The 23122-nt window shown below is 37.8% G+C and overlaps 1 protein-coding gene across 1 annotated transcript; it reads left to right on the top strand.

Annotated features, from left to right (window-relative positions):
- The first annotated feature begins 692 nt into the window (after window positions 1–692).
- On the top strand, window positions 693–22501 carry LOC113239403. The gene is made up of 4 exons (XM_026476399.1): window positions 693–810; window positions 3398–3540; window positions 18790–18960; window positions 21635–22501. Exons 2-4 carry the CDS (start codon window positions 3501–3503, stop codon window positions 22285–22287), a joined length of 864 nt encoding a protein of 287 aa, XP_026332184.1. The 5' UTR covers window positions 693–810; window positions 3398–3500; the 3' UTR covers window positions 22288–22501.
- The last annotated feature ends 621 nt before the right edge of the window (window positions 22502–23122 follow it).

Genomic DNA, 23122 nt, shown 5'->3' with positions numbered 1-23122 from the left:
CTTATACTTATACTTATACTTATACTTATACTTATACTTATACTTATACTTATACTTATACTTATACTTATACTTATACTTATACTTATACTTATACTTATACTTATACTTATACTTATACTTATACTTATACTTATACTTATACACTGCGAATATTTCTAAAGCCTTGAACCGATCATTGCTCTATACACAATAAATAGTCAAACAATACATAAAAATTTAAAAATTGCTGGATTGTGATACGAAAATGTGCAATGGTGTACATTTTTTATTGTACGTAAAGGACAAGACCCACCTCCTATTAATTAACAAATTCCACAAAAAGCTACATGGATGTATTTTTGCTTCGCTACATTCGATTAACGGGAATTGTCAGATATACAAAAAGAAAGTGGTTTATATCACCTTTTAGCTCCACTTGCCCCGCCCCACAGAGGAGGCCCATTAACTGATATTCTAATAATTTATTTTTTCCGTAAAACCGTGGCATTACATGGATTTTATTATACATATAATAATCAATTAATTGCATCGTTGTCATTATTAATCATCAACAGAGATGGTTTATTTTGAAACACATTTTTACAATTCAATATTCTACATATAACCCAACGATAAGGACATCTATTGCAACGAAACCGGCAACCATTCTAGTGCAATTGGGTTCTAGCTATATAATCAGCTTCGGGCCAGCGGAAGGTTCTACGAGTACGCCAGCCGCGGATATAAAAGTCGTGCGCCGCGTAGCTGCTCCATTATAACTCCGCTCTAGCTGCTGTGCGAATCTCCGAAGTGCAGAATCTCCGAGAGGTACGCTTACTTTTTTATTCAATATTTTTTGTTACGTACTTTAATGTGCAATAACGCTTGCTCTATTTTAATTTTTTAAATCTGAGATATTTTTTGTTATTTTCTTGTTTGACTCGAAGGAGAAGGATTATCATACATGTTATATTTTTTTGGAGTTTGTTTTTATTTATTTGCCATACGAAGTTTTTTTTATTGAAGTTGTACTTTTGACCCCATAAGCGTGCAAAAGACCCCTAACATTTTTTTTACTTTATACTAGCTGTGCCCACGATTTCATACGCGCAAACTCCTAAACTATGCGACCAAATAATACGTTGTTATAAAAATTTTTCTCCATGAAGTTCCTCATATGACAAATTTAGTATTTAGCTAACGAATAGTCTTAACCTTTTAAAGTTCAATTTACTTTTATCTTAAAAAATGTTACTCTATTTTAACTTAAATACAGAAGCTAGGTTATATATTGTTGTCTTTTTTGTAGTACTGGCTAATATTTTGTTCTCATATTATTTTCACGATCCAACTGTTTGGTCAAGGCGTCACGTAAATCGAGCGCGAGATGCGCTTTAAAATTAATATCTTTCTCATTTCTGAACCGACTGAAATGAAACAACCACCAAATGTTACCACAAGCTTATTTCAAAATATCACCGAAAGCCGTTCCGCAATTATTATATAGATAAGCGTGCACCAACGTAGAGATAATCTGATAAACAGTTAAACAAAAATTTAAAAAAGTTGTGTTGGGCTATAGTGTGTCGTCAATAGATAGCACTAACTTTATTTTACAATGTCAGAAGTACAGACTAAGTTTACTTACGATTTTATTATGTATAGATGATATAATTTTTTCACCTCACTAGCTCGGAAAGGCTTTCATTCTCATAGAAATCTTCGCGCAAAAGCGTTTTTTGCACGCTAGCGTGGAAAAGGATTTTGAAATTCGAACTTGGCGATGGATTGTGGTGCACCTAATTTTCTCTTTCGATGAAAAAAAAAGATAAAGATACGTTCAACTACGCGATTTGTCGTCACTTATTTATATAATATAAATCCGTTGGTATATTGTATTCTTATTATTGTTGACATTAAATTGACTATGATAACTAATTGTGTTATATCACTTAAAATAAAGGTACAAGCAAGAATGACAATTGATGAGGTGTAAATTCAGAACGCATCCAAAGATAAACCTTTTTCTTCTAATTAAAAAACAGATGTTTTACAGTTCAACTGTTTTTCTTTCATCTGCCATTTCCTCGCTGTAGTGAGATGAAAAGTTGTGTATTTCGGTCGGCAGCAAAGTTGTTTTGCGTCTCGTGTCTTGAAACTCTCGCTACGCTCAGGAATCTATTTTTGAACCTTAGCACCCTTCGCTTGCTCAGGTTTCAATACAAGCACTCGCGTCAAACAACAACTTTGCAGCCTTACCTCACGAATAAGTATTATTTACTAGAATATGACTAGAATTATAACTTTGACAAGTTTTGCGATTTTTATTTATTTCATGTTTGTTCCATTCAGTCGTTTTGTTAATACATGCAAAAAAAAAGATTTTATTCTAATCATCTTTCTCATTTTATTTGTCTTATTGATACTTTTGTAAAGCCTTCTATTTTAATTACATTAATATATACAGGGTGTATCAAAACTCAACGATAACCTAAGAACAGGCTGTTGCCTAGTTTGTAACAACCCTGAAAAAAATAATTAAAAAATGTGAGTCATGGTTTTTTTGTGATATAAGCATTTTAATGAAAAATGTTGAAAATGTACGACCTGTACACCTTTTTTAAGTACTATAATTACCTATTTGCCATTTTTGCTGTTCCAGTTTCTGTAACGGTAACCTAAATAGCTCAGCTAATGAACACAATGCCAAAGAAAACCCGAATTGCTAAAATTTCAACACAAAAAAAAATATAATCAATTTTTTTGTTAAAATTTTTAGCAGATTTTTTTTCAAGGTAACTTTGACACCCCATACTGTAAAAAATATGTACCTACTAAAAATATGTAGACTACCATGGCTTACTTACTAACTCCTTACGAAAGTTGGCGCAACTAATCAAGATTCTAAAATGGTATAAAATCGATCTACGTCATGCTTCTTGGAAAAATAATTATTTTGGTTTTTCTGAAAAGATGCCAATTTAAAAAGGTTACCTTTTCGAAGTGAAAATGGCTTTCAGTGCCTATAAGGTTAATTTAGGTTTCATATCCATGTAGTCGGAGTTAGATAATTTAATTTAAATAAATTTAAAAAAATTTGTGCTGAAACTTTAGCAATTCAGGTTTTCTTTGGCATTGTGTTCATTAGCTGGGCTATGTAGGTTACACTTACAAAAACTAGAACAGCAAAATTACCAAATTGGTAACTGTAGTACTTAAAAATGGTTTTCAACATTTTTCATTAAAATCACAAAAAAACATGACTCCGATTTTTTAAATATATTTATTTATTTCAGGGTTGTTACAATCTAGGCAACATCCTGTTCTCAGATTATCTTTGAGTTTTAGGACAACTGTATGTTCAAATATAAAACAAGACATATATATTAAACAAACAGCGTTTTTACGAATCCAGGTTGCGAAGACACATCGAAGCTATCTGCTCTAAAAGCATCAGCTGTGCAGCTGTACACCTGCTGTTAAGCTACAAACAAAGAGAGACTCTCAGCTCGTCCAAGATGTACGATATTACCGTTTTCGTAATTGTGACAGTATGCGGTGAGTTTTCTCTTTTTTAAATTGAATTTCTTTTGTTTCATAGCTCGTTATACTGTATTACGATTGTCCTATCAATTTTCAACTGCGTAAATAATTTAATAACTACCTACATATTAGCGAATTAGACTTAAAATATCATGGCATTACTTAAATATAGGAAAAAATTTACTAAACATGCTTAATGTGGAAAAAACGAAAAATAAACATTTTTACAATTAAAGTACAATACTCACCAAATGTCTGCCCTGTTTCCATGTACAGATGCTTATCAAGTGATACCTACGTAATATATTTGTCTATAAAACTATAAGAAAATTTGCCGAAACTGTTTTGCACACTAATTTTATTGTACTACTCAATTTTGCTCTTCATCCTCAAAAAGAGTCAACTATTCCATACTGGACGTACCTAATTCCTTTAGAAACCAGTAAATTTTCAAATCACAACTTCATAATAACTATTAACTACAAAATAATTAAAAACCGAAGTGGTGATGGCGCTTGCGTTGACTTTTAAATAAACTTTCGTATGTACAGAAATTAGTTCCATAAAATTTCGCAACATAGCGAAAGTTCAAAACCTAAATTTCACCGTTTATTGATATACATATCGATATATGAAACTTTGTACACAAGTAATCAAAGTTCGGTTGTGGTTTCACAAAGTACAACCAAAACCTGTGAAATTAATTACCCAAGCAATTTGACGAGGCAAATCGACATAGCCCTATTTTAGCCGTGTGGACTCTACCCATTAAACACCGGGCAAAGCCTGTTAACAGCGAAATTTGCCCAAACGCTCAGTGGAAAATAGACACAGCTCTAATAGTGCTAACACTTCACGCTCCGCGAATTTGGACCTTTGTACAGCCCATATTCGAGTAGGTATCACAACGAAAATATCTTAAAGGTGACTACAAAATTTCCAATTGATTTTATAGTTGGACAGTGTTTATTAATTTAAGCAAGGGAAGGTAGGATGGAAAAAAAAAAAAAAAAAGGATGGACTGCCCCTGAACGCTTTCGTTTTGTGTTTAATTCAATAATTACTGGGAATCTAATATAGCCATTTTGAAAATATTTTACCAATAAAGTTACACATAAAATCTCTCTCTCATCTGAGCGTTGTCCCGGTTGCGTCCTCAGCAGTGTTGCTGCGAAGCCCGGGGTCCGCTTTCCTGCCTTTTCTCCTCCACTTTGCACGGTCTTCGGCATCCTTAGTGGTGAGACCTTTGGCACGCATATCACCCTTGGCGACGTCAAGCCAGCACTTCTTGGGTCTGCCCCTTCTACCGGGGCCCGGCGGAGGCGGCATAGCCAGACATTTGTTTCCCACGTAGCATGCCGGTTTCCGTAAGATGTGGCCGTACCAACGTAGGCGGCTTTCTTGCAGTTTATCTGCAATGTCACGGACGTGAAGGCTGCCGCGGTGCGGGAGTTTCTGACACAGTCTTTCCGTGAAACTCCACACATCCAGCGCAGCATCTTCATTTCCGTGACACGCAGCTCCTGCTTATGGCGCTCAAGTACGGCCCACGTTTCACTACCATATAAAAGGACAGGCCTAATGATGGATTTATAGACCGGCATCTTGGGGTCACAAATGACACCAGTCACCTCACGCCACTTTGCCCAAGCGGCTGCGATTCGGGCTCTGACGTCGCAGTCGATGTCTCCGGACGCGCTGAGTACAGATCCCAAGTATTTAAACTGGCCCGTAGGCTCGACCACGTCTTCGCCTATGCGAACGGGTAGGGGATCTGTAGCGTTGCAGACCATGTACTCAGTCTTCGCCACATTTAGTCTCAGACCGCCGTTCTCAAGCGACTCCTTCCACAAATTCACTCGTCGTACCAGTCTCCCTCTATCCGCATCCGCCAGCGCAATATCGTCAGCGTACATAAGCATCCACGGGTGTTGCTCATGCGTGTCTCGGATGGAGCTTGAGACCTCGTCTAATACCACGCTGAACAGATAGGGACTGAGAACTGAGCCCTGGTGAACTCCGACTGTGACAGGGAAGGGTTTAGTGTCACCAACAGCAGTCCTAACCATGGAATCGGAATCGCGGTACATGTCTCGGATGATGTCAATATAAGCTTCTGGTACCACTTTGGATCTCAGTGCCCACCAGATCATTACACGGGGGATACAGTCGAAGGCCTTCTGCATGTCAAGAAACATGAAATGCAGAGGCGTATTCTTCAATCTGTATTTCTCCATGATGACCCTTAGGGCAAAAACAGGATCCATGGTCCCAAGACCAGGCCGAAACCCATACTGACCCTCCGAGACAGCACTCTCCTGTCGGATCCGAGAGTCTATTATACGCTCGAAAAGCTTCATGGTGTGGGACATGACCTTTATGCCCCTATAATCGCCACACTCCTGCACTGATCCCTTCCCTTTGAAGACTGGAGTGATAATACTCAGTCTCCATTGGTTAGGGATTTTACCGGTGAAGAGCACGCGATTAAAGAGGCCGGTAAGGATGCCCACACCACGGGGACCCATTGCCTTCCAGGCCTCGATGGGAACCCCATCGGCTCCGACAGCTTTCCGATTCTTCATGCGACGAAGAGCTAAGTGGACTTCCTCAGGCGTTACCGGTCGCACTAGTCCCTGGTTTGGAGGGAGGACCGGTGGCTGTACCTCTCCGTGCTGCTGATTCAGCAACTCGTGGAAATATGAGCGCCATCTCTCCTTCACCGCGTCGACCTCGCATATAAGGTTGCCATGAGAGTCTTTAATGCAGCGACACTTGGAAATACCTTGTGCCGCTAAGACCCTCGAACGTGCCAGCTTAAAGATAAGCTTCTGCCCCTCAGACGATTCCAACTTGTCGTACAACGGCTGCAAGTGGTCCCGTCTGGCTCTGGCTACAGCTTTCTTAGCGGCACGTTTGGCATACCTATATGCATCGCGGTCTTCAGAAGATCCGGACGCTTGCCACGTTTTGAAGAGGGCTTTCCTCACCCTCACCTCCCTCTTGACTGTGTCGTTCCACCACCAAGTTTCTTTGTCACATTTGCGACCACCCTTGGACAAGCCCAGCACCGCTTTCGCCGCCTCAGATATGGCAGCCTGAATGTTGTCCCAGTGGTTCTGGACTAGATCACCTTCAGTGTCGGCGCATTTATCGCCGATCGCTGAGATGAACTCCTGGGACGTGGTACTATCAAGCCGCCACCATCTGATTTGGCGTCGGCAGCGCTCAGCGGGCTTGTCGACCGGCTTTACGCAGAGATCCATGACAAGAAGACGGTGTTGCGCAGTGAGACTCTCACCTGGTATGACCTTGCAGTTGGCCACTTTGCTGATATGGTGTCTCCTGGTGAGTAGGAAATCGATTTGGGTGGCGTGTCCGCCGCTCCTGTAGGTGATTAAATGCTCGGGGTTCTTTTTAAAGAACGTGTTCACGATGGCGAGGTCGGCCGCCGCACACGTTGTGAGGATGTCTCCTCCCTCCGCGTTGCGACTGCCGTACCCGTAGCCACCGTGGACCCGCTCGAACCCTTCGCACGCCTCACCCACTTGACCGTTCAGGTCGCCACCCAAGACGACTGCCTGCGCCAAAGGAATGGCACTCAGCACTTCCCCGAGTTGATCCCAGAACCTCGCCCTGTCCGTGTCGCTGCAACCGGCCTGAGGTGCGTAGGCGCTTATCAAGTGGGTCACGACCCCTTCAATAAGCACCCTCACTACCATAAGCCGGTCGCTAAAGCGTTTCACTTCCAGGACGTGATCGTGAAACTCCTCGGAGAGCACCACGGCCACCCCGTTCACGCCCCTAGGAGCACCGGTGTAGATCAGCTTGTAGCCATTCCCAATGAGCCGGGATCTGCTGCCTTTCCACCGAGTCTCCTGCAGGAACGCCACGGCGACCCTCCGCCTGGAAAGCACGTCTGCTAGCTCCCTCGCGCGTCCAGTCAGCGTGCCAATGTTCCACGTGGCAAAGCGGAGCTTCCTGTGATGGGTAGGGGCTCGCCTCTTTAACCGTGCCCACCCTTGACACGGTAGCCCTAGTCCACTTGCCACAGAAGTCGGGCGAGGCTCCTGCGCGCCGTTTTGCGGCGGCGCCCTATCCCTATGCCATATCCTTCTGTTGACTTCCATAAGTTGATGTGGCGGTGTTGGTTTTTACGGGAGCGACTGCCGTCTGACCTCCCAACCCCCGAAAGGGAAAACCCCTCGCTAGAGCCTCGTCCGTCTATCAGCAGGCGCACCACTTGCAGGTGAGGTTAGCTTGGGCTCCAAGATGTAGGTGGAGCCCCCAAGACGCCCATGATGGACTGCCCCTGAACGCTTTCGTTTTGTCTTTAATTCAATAATTACTGGGAATCTAATATAGCCATTTAGAAAATATTTTACCAATAAAGTTACACATAAAATATAAGCGTGTTACATTTGGCATAGTATGACTCTACGTATACAAAAATAGCCAATATACTTTATTGTACAGACAACTTTTTTTATTTAATGGTAATAATGAATGGACTGCGTGTAATTTATTTGTATGAAATCTGTGGTAATTATCCTTTAAAACACGCATCATGTACAAGTAACCTCTATCAAGCAATAAAACAACAATGGTTGTTTAGTAACAAAAATATATCATGTATTATACGTTTCCCTTTCCCTTAAACCAGTAAGTAGGCTTTTCTAAATATTGATAATGACTTGATTGTAATACGTATGAATATTAAGGAATAATCATTAGTCGCAATGAAAACAAAAACTTATGTCTATTTACAAAACGTGTACAATGTTCGAGATGCTAAAAGACATTTCAATTGGCGTACAATGATCCATTATTGTTCCATTCAAACAGAGAAGATTGCAGCTCAAATGGCTCAAGTATAGAACAATGGTTCGTAAATTGGGAATCACGAACCCCCAATGATCTCGAAACAATATGCAGCAAATCTCTGTACTTCAGAAGTTAGCAAATGAAAAAATTGAACGAGGAAGAGGTTGCCTGGAAATGATAGCTACCTTTTTTTTTATAATATCAAGTAAAGGGATGAAGAATTCGTGCGCCTGAAGGTAAGCTATACGCCTGTCCATAACAGTTGCTGTGTCACTCAGAGCCTTACATCGCAAAGATCTGAGGGCACTGCCACTACGCCCGTCACCCTGACACAGAAGTTGACAAGTCTCATGTGCCTGTAATTTCACCAGCACCTTTACTCTTCAAAACAGGAACACAGAAATGCTGACATTACTGCTTGGTGGCAGAAATAGGTAAGGTGGCAGTACTTCCCTGGATGAACTCGTTCACAAGGAGCTCTACTTGCTACCTTGCCATAAGACCACCTGCTGTTCTCTGCCGTTTATCTTTATTGCAATAAATAACATTTTGTTTATAATATTTTTATTGAAGTTTTTTGGAAGGGTAAAAAAGTATATCCGCGCTGAATATATCTTTTCGAAAATGCATTTGTTTTCTCAATCCTCCCAACTAGCCAGACTGATTTACCATACAGGCGATGTTCCCAGGTGCTTTAAAATTAGGTACCTGATTCTTACTAGCAAGAACATTGTGTTATTACTAAATATATGTAGTACCCATAGATATAGGAAAGTAGTGCCATGATAGATGTGTAAAGCACCGAAGATCCCGTATATAGTTGATGAGTGTACAAACATGAAATTCACGTCTCTGTTGTTTATGGTCGTTAAAATTTTGATATTCGACTTTCGACTAAATAAAAAATTTTAAAATTAGCGGGAACTTCCGAAACTAAAGAGCCCGGATACGTTGGTTTATTTGAAAAAAATTACTTATACATAGGGCGCACTATAATTTTCCGGAACTGGCCACTTACGAGTACATAAACAATATTTAAAAAGTAATTATAACTTAATTCAATAAATTGAAAATGGAACTCTTTGGCTGTAGAATACAGTTTGTTTCATCTGACTGTACTTGTTTTTACATTGTGGCGTCATTTTAGAAATTGGTTGTCTACATCACCATGGATTGTACTCGTGAAAATTTTCGTAGTTTGATTTTCTACGATTTTAAGTGTAAATGAACAGCTCAGCGGAGCTTCGCTCGGGTTCAAACTGCTTTTGGCAATGAAGCACCATGCAAGATGATTATTTATAGCTGGTTTGCAGAATTCAAACGCGGTCGTGTGAATCTCAGTGACGAATTTCGTGATGGTCGCCAGTCCACTGCTGTGAACAACAAAAACATCGACGCTGTGCGCCGTATTATTAAAACTGACGGGCTTGTGACGTACCATGTGACATATCTTTAGGTATAGGCATGAGTCAAATACAACGAATACTACACAAACATTAGGGTGTGAAAAAGCTGTGCTCTCGATGGGTCCCACACAATTTGACTGAGGCTTAAAAAACGGATCGCGTTACTTGGTGCAATGCCATGCTTACCAGATTCAACGAAGGGACGTCAAATTTAGTGTGGGACATAATAACAGGTGACGAAACATGGATTTATGGTTATGATCCCAAAACAAAGCAGCAATCGACCGTATGGTCTTTCGAGATGAGCCGAAACCAACCAAAGCGGTGCGCGTGCAAAGTGCCTCTAAGCGAATGATTGCTTCTTTTTTTAATAAAACTGGACACGTGGCTACTGTTACTTTGGAGAATCGTTGTACCGTGAATAGTGAGTGGTACACGACCATTTGTTTACCGGAAGATATTGACAAACTCCGTAAAAATTATCGTAAACGCCGTATCATCTTGCACCACGATAATGCCAGTTCTCAAACGGCCAGACAGACAAATTATTTTTTGGAGGTGAACAACGTTGACCTTAAGAGCCATCCCGCGTACAGTCCCGACCTGGCACCTTGTGACTTTTATTTTTTTCCAAAAATTAAGAATCAGTTACGCGATCAACGATTTTCATCACCGGAAGTGGCTGTCGAAGAGTATGAAAAATATGTTTGAGAGATTGTCACGGAGGATAGCATAAATGTTTTCAAAATTGGTTCATTCGTATGAAAAAGTGCATTAACGCTAACGGAGAATATTTTGAGGAACATTAAATTCAATTCTGACCATTTATACTATTTTTTTCTTATTCATTCCGGAAACTTATATATACGATTTATATACACGATTTGAAAACCCGAAAAAATAGCTCCTTTTCCAAAAATCTTCAAGTTTTGAAAATACCTCGATCGAGAGATTTTAATTATTGTTTCGGGTTCCAATCGTGTTTCAAATAGATTGGATAAACACTCCTCGTTTAGAAATCTTTTTTACTTCATATTCATATTCATTATATTTAATTACAGAGATGTAATTACAAGATCATTGCAGAGAGTATTTTATTTGCAACGGTTATGAAAAGAAACTGGCAATCATTTTTCCATTTTAACCGAAATACGATCGGACCAACGCGCACATATCATGACATATTGTTAATTAATAACATGAGTACTAGTATTTTTGGGAACTGTCAAAAACAGATATATCATGTAGGCCGGTAACTGTGTTTTTTCGGAAAGCAATGAAATACTATCAATTAAAATATATTATTTGGGATACGAAGACAAAAACACGTATTAGCGACTTTATAAGAAAACTTAATTGTTAAATATCGATACTGCATACCTATTTCTACTTTTGACTGTACCTAAGTTCTGTAATTCTTTGCCTAACTAAATAGTATTTAATTTTGTTAAGTCTTAGTATTTCCTCGCTCTTTTCTCATTTAGAACTACTCCCGATATACAGCAAACGCATAAATAACTATACAAGTTTCTACTTAAGATTTTTTCTGTAGAGAGACGATTTTTCTTTAGAATCCGATCCAACAAAGTGTGCAGGCAGGCATCTCTGACACACGAATGTTAGAGACAGAAAGTTGCCGGAAACGAGCGTTTTTTTTTTCCTACATATAACAAAATATTTTATTAGTTTCACAACACGCCTCAACAAAGTAGATGATGGTATACGTTGTTTCATTCTCAATAACAATGTATTGAATACACATCATTAGGTTGAACAAACCCATCCAACCTGCAAATTTTCTCAGACAAAGAACGGCTGAAAAAAGCGCGGTCATCCATACACTCGTTACGGTCTCGTTAATTGGGCAATACTATACCTATATAAAACTAAAAAGTATTAATTACTTTTTAGTTTCTTTATAGGTATAGTGATGTTTAAAACTCGTAATATATTGCAGTTAAGCAAGTTTTAAACAGCAAACAGTTCTATAGTTCATAAAACTGCAAGGCTGATTATGTAAGGTAATAGATTACAATAGAGCCCCCATATTATATAACCTAATCTAACCGAATCTAATCGTGTAGTTGCTATAAACATTCAACATATCCTGAAAGAACAACTGTTTCGTTATAATTCGGTTTCCGGTGTAATGAAAATTCGAGCAAACGTTATTTCGGGGAAAAATAAATTCGAGTTTGTGATAGGTTACCAATGCAGATTTTTTTAATATGGCTGCCATACAAGCGTTTTTCTAGTTAAAAATACCCGCCGAAAGAGATTTATTTGCTCTGTTTCGGCTGAAAATTGCCATATGGAGGCCTCTAGAAGTGCCGGATAATAATTTGTGCTCGAAATTGGTTTTTCTCCATTTCAAAAAAATTGCTCTGATCCCTTTGAAAATTGGTTTGTGGGAGTCTCTAGGCGAGCTTGATAATAATTTGTGGTCAACATTAGTTTTTCGCTTCTCGATGTTTAATAATAATTTGCAGTCAAAATTTGCTTTTTGCGTTTTTCAACATGGCCGCCATTAAAGAACCGTGTTAGTTTTTTAAAACAAAGTCATAAGTGTCGAGGTTGTATGCCGAGGTCCAGCGGAAGACGAAGCCCGAAGCGTATATACGCCACCGTACGTAGGTAGTATACGGAGGCCCTGTTACGAGTACAAGTCTCACAATTGTTCAAAATGTAAAGCACACTTCCAGATGTAGTGGAAATGAGATACTTATAGAGCTGTTGTATCTCGACCGTCTCTCTGTTAGATTCTTTTTTCTTGGAAGCTATACCAAAGAGAAGTATTTAGGTTAAGTATTTAGAGAAAAAAGTACCAGGCAATCACACCAAATTTCTTTTCTCAAATTAGAGAAAATGTTATAGTGTGAGTACCACAGTAACGATATATCTGAAGGCAATACCCAGAATACCCAGACCAGAACCAACTTCGAAGTGTTCGTTTCCTAAATTGGCCCAAATCGGGAGTCGAACCCGGAACCTCCTCACCAAGCGCATAGAGTAAAGAATGTTTTATATCAAATTGTGCAATGTAGGAAACCATTTTTGTCTGTCTTTAGTTTCGATCCAACGGCTTTTAATATTTGGATCTTTCGAAAATCTCGAAATAATGAATAAACGGTATTAATTATTTGCAATTAAAGTGCTTAAACATGATTTTTTTTTATTTATTTCAAAATAATGTGACTTCAAGATTTTGCCAATAAAGCCTTAATTGACTTTACCACATCACTATTTCAGACGTGACATTCCGCCTGTGTTACGTTATGCATGAGAGTAGATGTCTAATTTAATTTGTTATGGGCAGCTCGCTACGTAGAGCGTCGTGCTAAAATGCATTTTGTCTAGAACGCTATGAAATTTGAATTTAGCTATATTGTGATTGTAATGAAATTTTCTTAATTATTTTACGTTTTTTCGTGTTCATTTCTATTAAAACAGGATTAAGTTAATAGAAACTTACCTGTGGAAGGATACGCCGCATTTTAGTCGATCATTGTTATTTAGGTAGCTAAATATAGCACAATGTGGCATTTCACATGGAATTTGCTTCAAATGCACTGTATCAAGAATCGACGCGTACCTATCGAGACGCGTTCGATGAATCATCTGAAATATCAGTCTGCTAATCACGAATCCCTCTAAGTAGAGGGCGTAGTCCATAGTTTACCAAACTGGTCCCTACCGCCCCTCAGTGGGCGCTGAAGAGTCCTAGGGGGCGAAAGGAGCCTCGGAAGCTATTGTCCAGGGGATGCTACCGTATTTGAAAAAAAATGTGAATTGTCCATATAAACTACACCATAATATATTTATTTTTCCTTGTTTTTTGTGCGAAGTTAATATAAAAAATTCGTGTTTTCAATTATTTTTTATTATGGTCGGCGTTGAAATTTTTTTAACTGTGGTGTGTGGTGGTTGTAAATTTTTTAAGTGGGCGGTGAGCCAAAAAGTTTGGGAACCTATGGCATAGATCACAGTCCGCCACATTGACCCATTGCGGGATTGGGGCCTGCTCGCGTTTTTCAAGGGTTGTCAAAGCTCTTCTTCATCCACATTTCATCACAATGTTTTCCTTTCAATTCACAAATGTACGTAACAAAAATAAAATTATTCTCGAATAAGTGTTCACTACCTCATTTCCGTAGCAATGTTTATTATTTAACTGTTATGTGTGTCGATTTTTTAACATGCAATATTATTTAATATTCGAGTATTGTATCGTGAAATATTATCGTAATATACTTGAATATTTAACTAATAAAAATTGCCACGGAAATTAGGTAGTGAACGATAATCCTAGAACGACCTGAAATGACTGGACGGGTAGGACAGGTCAAAGGGTTTGGCCAACGTTCGGGTCCAGTCGGATCGAAGAATTTTTCCTTTATGTTTGTTCGATTTTTCTATCATAATAATAACAAACTAGTGGACTATTTCCCAAGAAATTAATGAATATTTTGGTTGTAAAATGATATTCAATAAAATAAATATTTAAAAAATAATGTCATAGATATCTACATTCTGCCACATGGATTCGAAACGTCGCCCTCTTAATTTGAGAAGCAACCGTTTTCCTATTGGTCTACCACCTCTCTATGACGATTATTCGTCTGAAAAGATTTCAAAGTTGTATTTCATCTGCCGAGGTATGAGAAAACTAATTTGCCGTTGAGTGAGGGCTAGTATGACAGGGCGCGGGCGCTACTACGCGTGAAGCGCGAGATACTGCAATTCGCGTATAGAGAGTAGTAAGTGGATATGTACAGACACACTCAGTTTTACACTTCATATTTAAATTTAACGATAACGCTTATAATCGAAGCGGTGTAGGTAAACTGTAAAACTGTTGGTGTGTGGGTTTACTGACTATTATATCCGAGAATGCTCTTTGCGGCACAGGTACGATCATAACGAACAGGTAGCGTGGACGCAGTCACGCTGCAATCACTGCAGTGTTTGAATAAGTGATTGGGCCTGCCCCGCAACGCTCTCTGTTATTTATTAATCATTGGACGCCTTGAACATTGTTGGCGCTTCACAGTCTGAAAGAATGTATAGGCAAGTACTCTACTTCTATATTTACTCTTCGTGAAATTAATACAAAAGTGGCCAATTAGTATGAAGCTATTATAAGAATATACATAAACAATACGAACAATGCTATATGAACTTTGACGAAAAAAGTTTTGAGCAACATGCGTTGCATTCTACCTAAAGAAGGTACTTAAAACCTTGATAATAATCAGGGTAGTGACGTATGTCAAAACTACCAAACCAACTATAAACCATGGCATTAAAAAAGGTGTTTATTTCTGGAAATTAAAGATTTGAGTCTAAATTAGAGCCTTCAAAAGATGTTATGCGAATGTATAAAAGTCGCTTGTAGGGACCTTTTGCTTTCACAAGATAGAGTCATTTAATACATTGTGATACTTAATATAGCAAGCACAATTTCCGTTGCCTTCAAAACAACATAATATTCGTCTTTTGTCACACTTAATTACCTTTTTATGAATATTTATCTAAGTATAACATGTGCTACGACATAGTTTGTAGCGTGCTTGGGTCTTTTTTCATGGCATTTCTTGTAAAAATACGCATAAAAAACTAGCAAGAAAATTCTTTCTTCAGAAGGAGAATATAATACACTTTCGTCAATGTTCTCTGTTTTTAAGAGACTTCAAAAAAGGGGCAAGTTCTCAATCGACTGTATGTTATTTGTGAACCGATTTTGGTGATACTTTGTTTGTTGGAAAGAAGGTAGCTCAGTATTTAGTGGCTCCATTTAAATTTGAAGAAAATATTTCACCGCTAAGGGTATCAAACTAGAGGATGAATGACTTTTGATGTCGGTTTTTTTAGTACTCCGTACTGAAATTATTCTTAAATAAAATTATTATATAAGTGATTGATGTAATTATATAATTCAGACAAAGGATTCCCATTAATTGTTTTAATCGTAAGTCACATAAATACACTTTGACATAGTCACATAATATAGTCATTTTCGTCTTATAACGTGTACAATTTAATCAGCTAGAGCTATATGGTCTGTGCGATTAACCAATCAATAAAAAGACTGGGAAATTAAATTGACAATGCCTCCAAACGTAATACACACGATAGACATAAACTAAGTATGTATTTAGTTTATGAATATGTATTCAAACAATGTCACATTATCATTTAGTAGGCTATACCTATTTCAAAAATCGATAGGCATTCTACATACTTCCAAAAGCTTTTGTATTGACGGAAAAATCAAACGAATCTATTTGATTAAAATAAATAGGTATGCTTATTCTCCGTTGCTGCCGTAAACCGTGGATAATAATACCTACACTCAGTACTTCACAAGTTCTTGGTCCACTTAAAGCGTAATACTTTAATTATACAGAAGCTCAAGCTTGAAAGCAACGGGGAACTCATTAAGTCAACAAAAGCACTTCAGAGAGATTTAAAATGATATCACTGGAAATGCCGTGGTTTTAAAATCATTCCCAAAAATATGGTAAAATAGTAAGTTAAGAAAATTGGTACTGTAGTAAGATAACCGCTTTTTATCCCATTTGGTTAAGTAACCGCTATAAGGTTACGCAGTTGCTTTATTTACCTCGTCACTTCACTAAGACTTCCTGTTTTCAGTGAGCCACCATGATTATTGCACCCACGTTATGACATAACACATAAATGGTTTAAAAAACCAAAGCATTTCAAAAAAACGCATGAGTAATTTAAAAAACATTAGCTTACTTGTTACTTTCGGTAAGAAAGAGGTTATTGTTCACTTGTCTTAAAAATTTATGTCATAACGCGATTCAGGGGGTCTACTCTGGATCTCCGTCCGACATCCGTCCGAAACAATTACTGTCAATTAAGTAATATCCGACAAAATTAAAAGACAAGTATCCAGTATGAAGCTTCATTCGCATCACACGTCTTTTCATTTGGTCAAGTATTGCTTATTTGGCAGTAATTGTTTCGGACGGATGTCGGACGGAGATCAAGAGTAGACCCCCGGTGTGGCAGCTTCGATCATGAATAATGTCAAAAGCTTAAAAAACTTTAACCAGTGATGTCGTGATAGCCAAAATATACGATAAGTACAGATGGTTCATTTTTTTTAAAGAAATTGCGCGAGATTTTGTGATATCGTAATACAAAAAATAACCAAATAGCAATCAAAATCTTATATAGACTATAAGGTATATTTCACCTAAAAATAAAACACCTTTTCTTTCTTTTGATTATATTCATACTCATTTACGTATCTACCTATTCAACATTGTGAACAATTTGACGACTGTACACGATTGGAACAGTAGTAATTTGATGGCAGTCCCGGGGCATAGTCGCAATGTACTTACCTCGTCCGTACATTTAAAGGTAGGCATTTAAATCGCGCCTATAACAACATTGACTTAATGCCATTTCTAGTAGTTCTACATTTTGCTTGCATTATGCATCCGCTGTCTAATTGACTTGTTTGGTTCCATACAGAACACGTACCCATAGCGAAAATTTTGTATGTTATTCCTTTCTCCTTTTAAGATTAGAACGAATTACTCTAAATCCTATTCCGGGGTTAAATTCCAGAGATTTGTCTACTGGCTGAGTCTTCCTTTTATAAAATTGCACATGTACATGAATACATGAATATTGGAGAAACAGGATTTTATATAAGCCAGGCTTGACGAAGGCTTCGGGTCGTAGGCCAGCAATTTACCAGTTTTACATTGTTAATTAATCTAGACATATCGTCAGTGTTTTGTAGAAATGATGGCGAAAGCGCCTTTTCGATAAATATTCCGGTGATTTTAGATTTTAAGGACTGTTTTAAAATATTTACGCCCTGTTTTAAAATTCAACTTTGGTTTTAATTCAGGTTAAGTTTTAAAATTGAATTTAAAACAGCACGTAAATATTTTAAAAGAGCCGTGAAAAACAATAGCATGCTTCCCTGAAAAATTTTTTGAAATGGCGCTTTCATCCTTTCTACAAAACACTGACGATATACAGAAATTCAAATTCCCCTGAACAAACAACCTGTGTATTTTACAACAAGCTTTTTTAAGTTTTCAATGCATTCATGGCGATGGATATTTGTTTTACTTTCAGCATACAAGAGCATGTTGAACCAATGCAATTTACGAGAATAACAAGAAAATTTTATTAAAAGAGAAGAATATCTAGCTCCGATTGTTTTACCTAATAGGCAACATGTATTGTTTTAACTTGACAGATAAAAAAACATTCGACAACATGAAATAACAGTATCTTAACAACATCATATTATAGCAAAAGCTAACATCGTAGCCAACAACACCCAATAATTGACGATCACAACAGAGGCTAGAAACGTAACTTGTCTCGTGCATGAATATAATCATACACGCGCGAGAAGGTAATTAGTTAAAGTAGTTGTAAATCGATCAGCAGTTCAGTTTAGATCTATAAAGCTATAAAGGTCAGGCCACACAGACGCGGAAAAGCGGTCGGGTGCTAAAACTGCGGAAAGCGGAAAACGAACGCATATCGGGACGTTAACACATAGTTGTCCCAAACGTAGTTCGCGGCTGCGGGACAGCGGCGCAAAGGTGCCCAGTGTAACACACACACATTTTAAAGAAAGCATCATATAGCTATCAGCTAGTGATCAAGAAGAATTTCTGTTTTTGTTATCGTTACGAAAGCAATTCAAAAGAAATTGAGTGCACGATATCAATACGAGAAGATTTTCGATCAAATTCACCTTGAAACTTCATAAAAACACACAAGTGTAAGCATCTGTGGACGATTGCATAGAACTCAATGGAATACAACTTCCACACCCACAACCGCCCCACGTTCGCTCGGACCCGGCCCTCGCATGTTTATTAAGCGTTCGGCCCTGGACCGCGCCGCCCTGCCGCCCAGTTTGAATGTGACAGGGTCCATTAGAAGTCGAACATTACAGTTGTAAATGGATACTGAACACCCCCTTTGCGATTTCTCCTTTTTATCATTTGACCGTTATACTTTACAGCGGGGACGGTAGTTGCGGCTGGCTCTAGGCCCCTGACTTGCTTCTGGTGCGGACCTCTGGCAAATCAGGTGCATAAGAGCACTAAACCACCGCCGTGCGAAGCAGCTGCGAACCACCACATGATATGTGAACAACAATACACGCATTGCGCTACGGTATATACGTCTCCACGTAAGTATAATCACTTTCAATATGACGTAACAAGCCGGAAATCCTGGACTGTATGTTAGTGCTAAAGAGAACAGTTAAAAAGTTCTGCCATCCCTATTTAGTAACTACATAGACACTACTACTACGGTGAAAAATAGGAATACCACCAGTCCCATTTAAATATTCAAAATAAATCTTTTAGGCCAGGGGAGAAGCGAGAGCCTAAAATAGATATCCAAAATAAATAAATATTAGACAACATCACATACGTTGCTCTGATCCGTAAAGTCAAAGTAATTAACTAAATCAGTTATGTTATGGAAATCGGAAACAACGACAGTACCACAAACACTAAAACCATACATAGACAATATAGAAAATTTCATTTTCTACATTGACCCGGCCAGAGATTGAACCCGGGACCTCAGAGACGGCTACACCATGAAAACCGTTGTGCAAGCCACACGACCACTAAAATCGTCAAAATAATAGCCATTCAGCACATAATTAATAAAGCCGAGTACTCATTAGCAAGCTGTAATTGTAACGTGACAGATGCAGCAACAAGGTTCTAGTGTGTACGCGTGAAACAGTCTTCACTTGCTAAAATGATGAAGTTATCGTCGGCTTATTGCGAACCGCACGCGTTCCGCTCAAGGCAAGCTCTGATACCATGTTCACATTATGATTTTTGGTAACATAACATGCAACGGTTACGGTTACAGGTGGCTAGTGAGTACCTGGCTTTAGACACACTCAGGCAAGCGTCAAAATACGCTCTCTTACAAGACATAAGCACTCCTTTCTACAAATACAGACTACTAACTATCCAAGAAAATACAACACGCAAACTCTACTACGACCGCGCCAAACTTACTGACAGGACCTACAGGATAATGTTACTTACCTAAGTGACATTGCTGTTCGCAACCCACATAACATAAAAGACAATAACTGAAAAACATTGTAAATACGCAGAAGTCAAAGATGACGTAACTAGCTAGAATATGCCGATAACGAAAAGTACCTAGGGTACTAAGAAGACGCATCCGATAAGAGTACGCAATGTATATTGCCGCGAAGTTGTTTACAATATGCAACTAACTTTGGCGTTATTTTGTAGTGCTAGGAATTGATTATTGTTATGCGGAAAAACATAAAAAAATATATTAAAAACCAAAAAACTGCGTTTGAACTTTTTTATGTTTTTTCTTTATTCTTTTTGGTATTTTCACATTGTGATATGAATTAAACATAGGTATGTTTTGAAAATTGACTTTGTACCAAATGGCCTAAAAGCTTGTCTAGAGGACAAACTGCACGAATCTGGTCACTTGTAACATAATGGGGTTAGTACTTATACTTTACAATTTTTTTATAATAGTTAATTATTACAAAAAGTAAGACCAAAAACGAGACAAAAAAATCTCATTACCAGAAAGATGTGGAGGCGCCCAGGGCGCCAAGAGATTTTATAGAGCCTACATTATATACACGTGAAGATTGGATTGAATGCTCTCAATGCCATCTATGACGTCATGAAACTTCTTCAGAATGCGAGAAATTAGGAATATTTGCGTGTGATTTATGCGACCAAAAGACGAAAACCTATCAAAAAAGGGGTTGCGTACTTATTGCCTATGCACATACCCACAGTACAGTGTAAGAGTAAGCAAATCATATTTTGCACTATTTTATATTAATTACAACCACATTATTAATTATAATTAATTTGTCACTACATAAGAGTCAGATTATTAGAGTACTAAACAAAACAATTGTGTATTTTCTAACACTTTTTGTTTTCATTCTACACCATCTCAAACCTTAAGTACATCTTCTTAGACCAGGCTAGTCTATATGTTGGCCCTATAGTCTTTCCAGAACAGGCGTTATCCTAAATCATCTAAAATTATTTGGATTTTAGAGTACTAAAAAACCGATCTCAAAAGTATGTGGAATTACATCTATTTGTCAACTTTTATTGCAATCGGTTACCGGAAAGTGCGCGAGACCCCCTAGTTTAGAGGTGGAATATTTTTAGATCATCATCAAAATTTGTTCAGAAATGCTATCGCGTAACCAACATGCGAAAAAGGTCAAATTAAGAACTTCCTCCTTTTTTTACAGTCGGTTAAAAAACTGTAATTTTCAATACATACAAAAGTTCATGTAGATAGAAGAAGGCGAAATAGGCACTCATCACAACACACCATCAACATTATACATATCATACTACATTTACTTGATTCCGGTGCGTAAATGTAGTTAAAACCAGCAAATGACTGAGAAAAGAAAAATATAATATTAATATATATGTTTAAATACTAATAACAATCACACTTATTACCTGGTCTCAAACTAGGGAATTCCCTGTACTATTAGTACCAGAGCATCGGAATTCACATCGGAGCTGCAGAACTCCAAAATTAGAACCAATTTAGAAAAGTTTATTTTCCAATTTGTTCCTACCGAGAATCAAACCCGTAACCTCTTCATCCAGAGCTCACATAGCAAACCGTTGAGTCACTGAGAGCGTCAATCCAGACAAGCAAAGGAAAAGTTACTTATGTACAACTAGAGTCCACATGTCTGAATTAAACTCGAAATATTTTTGGCAATGGTATAAATATATAGGGATTCTCAAAATAGATGATATTGAAACATTTGTATCAATTTTTCTTTAATTCCACAGCACATATAGAATCAAGACTTTGCACCAAAATATATAGCGAGGAATGCTACACAGAGTTTTGTAACATAACCAGAACCTGGAAAATTTCATGTCCATGCGAAGGTAATATGTGCAACGTGCGTGATCTTCAGCGAGAAAGGGTAATATTCGACATATTGAACAACCTTGTCGACAAAACCTTTAAGAACTATCGCTTCAAACGATCAAATATTGAAAAAGCTAAGTCAATGAAAAAACATCTAGGTCAGATCATTGCAGATGAAGAAAACGAAACGTTACGGGCAACATATATCCCATTTGATATTCCAAAGCATGATTTGGCAAGCCCACCCGTACCCAGCTTCATGACGTCAACGACGGAGAGCCTGAGTCCAAATACTGCGACTAATAATACTTGCCGGGCTAAGTCAGCACACAAACTACAACAACAAAAAGAAAGCGAAGAAAAAGTCGACGTATCAATTAAACTATGGAAAAAAGTTGATGTTAATGAGAATGTATTCCACAAATTAAATAATAACACAGCTCAAGTGTTGGAAATATTTATGAGATCTCTTGAACAACACACAAATAACGCTCTCAGAGTATACACCAGCATCTCACATGTTCTGTTGTGTGCTTTCATATCTGTCTATAATTTAAGCATAATATAAATTATACTACTTTTATTAAAATATGTTTATTAAACGTAGTTAACAATATTATGTTTCTTTATGTAATAATGAGGTTATTGTAATGTTAGTGTATTATGATACATTATTTACATACGTAAGTATAGTTAGTAGAACAGTTCATTTTTGTTCAATATTATGCACTTGCGTTATCGTAATTACCTTTTTTATATAACAGTGAGTAAAATTATGATAAAGTTGTACACTATTTATGTTCATTGTATTTTATTTAGCAATCCAAATTTTAAAGTAGGTACCACTTATCTACTAATACCTACTACTACTATTACTACAACTACTTTGTAGGTTGTCATTTGCTCAATATTTGATGAAAATTTTCAGCTGTTTTTTGTTTCACTAACCAGTCAAAGAAAATGTTAGTACCAATAATGTTACGTTAACTAATTAGGTGCCGTCGAATGTTTACCTTATTGATTGCTTTCTTGACGTTGACAACTTTCAAGCATCCACTGATATGGTGAGTTATGACATCTGCAGATGCGGACGCGAATGCGAATATTTCATAATTCAAAAAATTAAAGGTTGTGGCAACGTTCACGCTTAACCTTACAAAACTGTGACGAAAATCAATTTACATTCAAACAAACCATACCCAACTACCGTGAGCGTAACGTAAGTCAACGTAAACAAACTCAATAAATATGTATTTGTTTAGAAAACAAAACAGCTTTCCTTTACCACGCGCTGTTAAATCTCAATCCCTGATTGACTGATTAGCAAATTAGCACTAATACTCAGCACGCGCTTTGCGTAGAACCCGCTCTACAAACATCAGTATCCGCAAAAAACTGAATCG

This window comes from Hyposmocoma kahamanoa, unplaced genomic scaffold, assembly GCF_003589595.1.
Source record: "Hyposmocoma kahamanoa isolate Upper Pololo Valley unplaced genomic scaffold, ASM358959v1 99879, whole genome shotgun sequence".
Lineage (NCBI taxonomy): Eukaryota > Metazoa > Arthropoda > Insecta > Lepidoptera > Cosmopterigidae > Hyposmocoma > Hyposmocoma kahamanoa.
The sequence above is the reverse complement of the archived record's forward strand: the minus strand, read 5'-3'. Positions and strand labels throughout refer to the sequence as shown.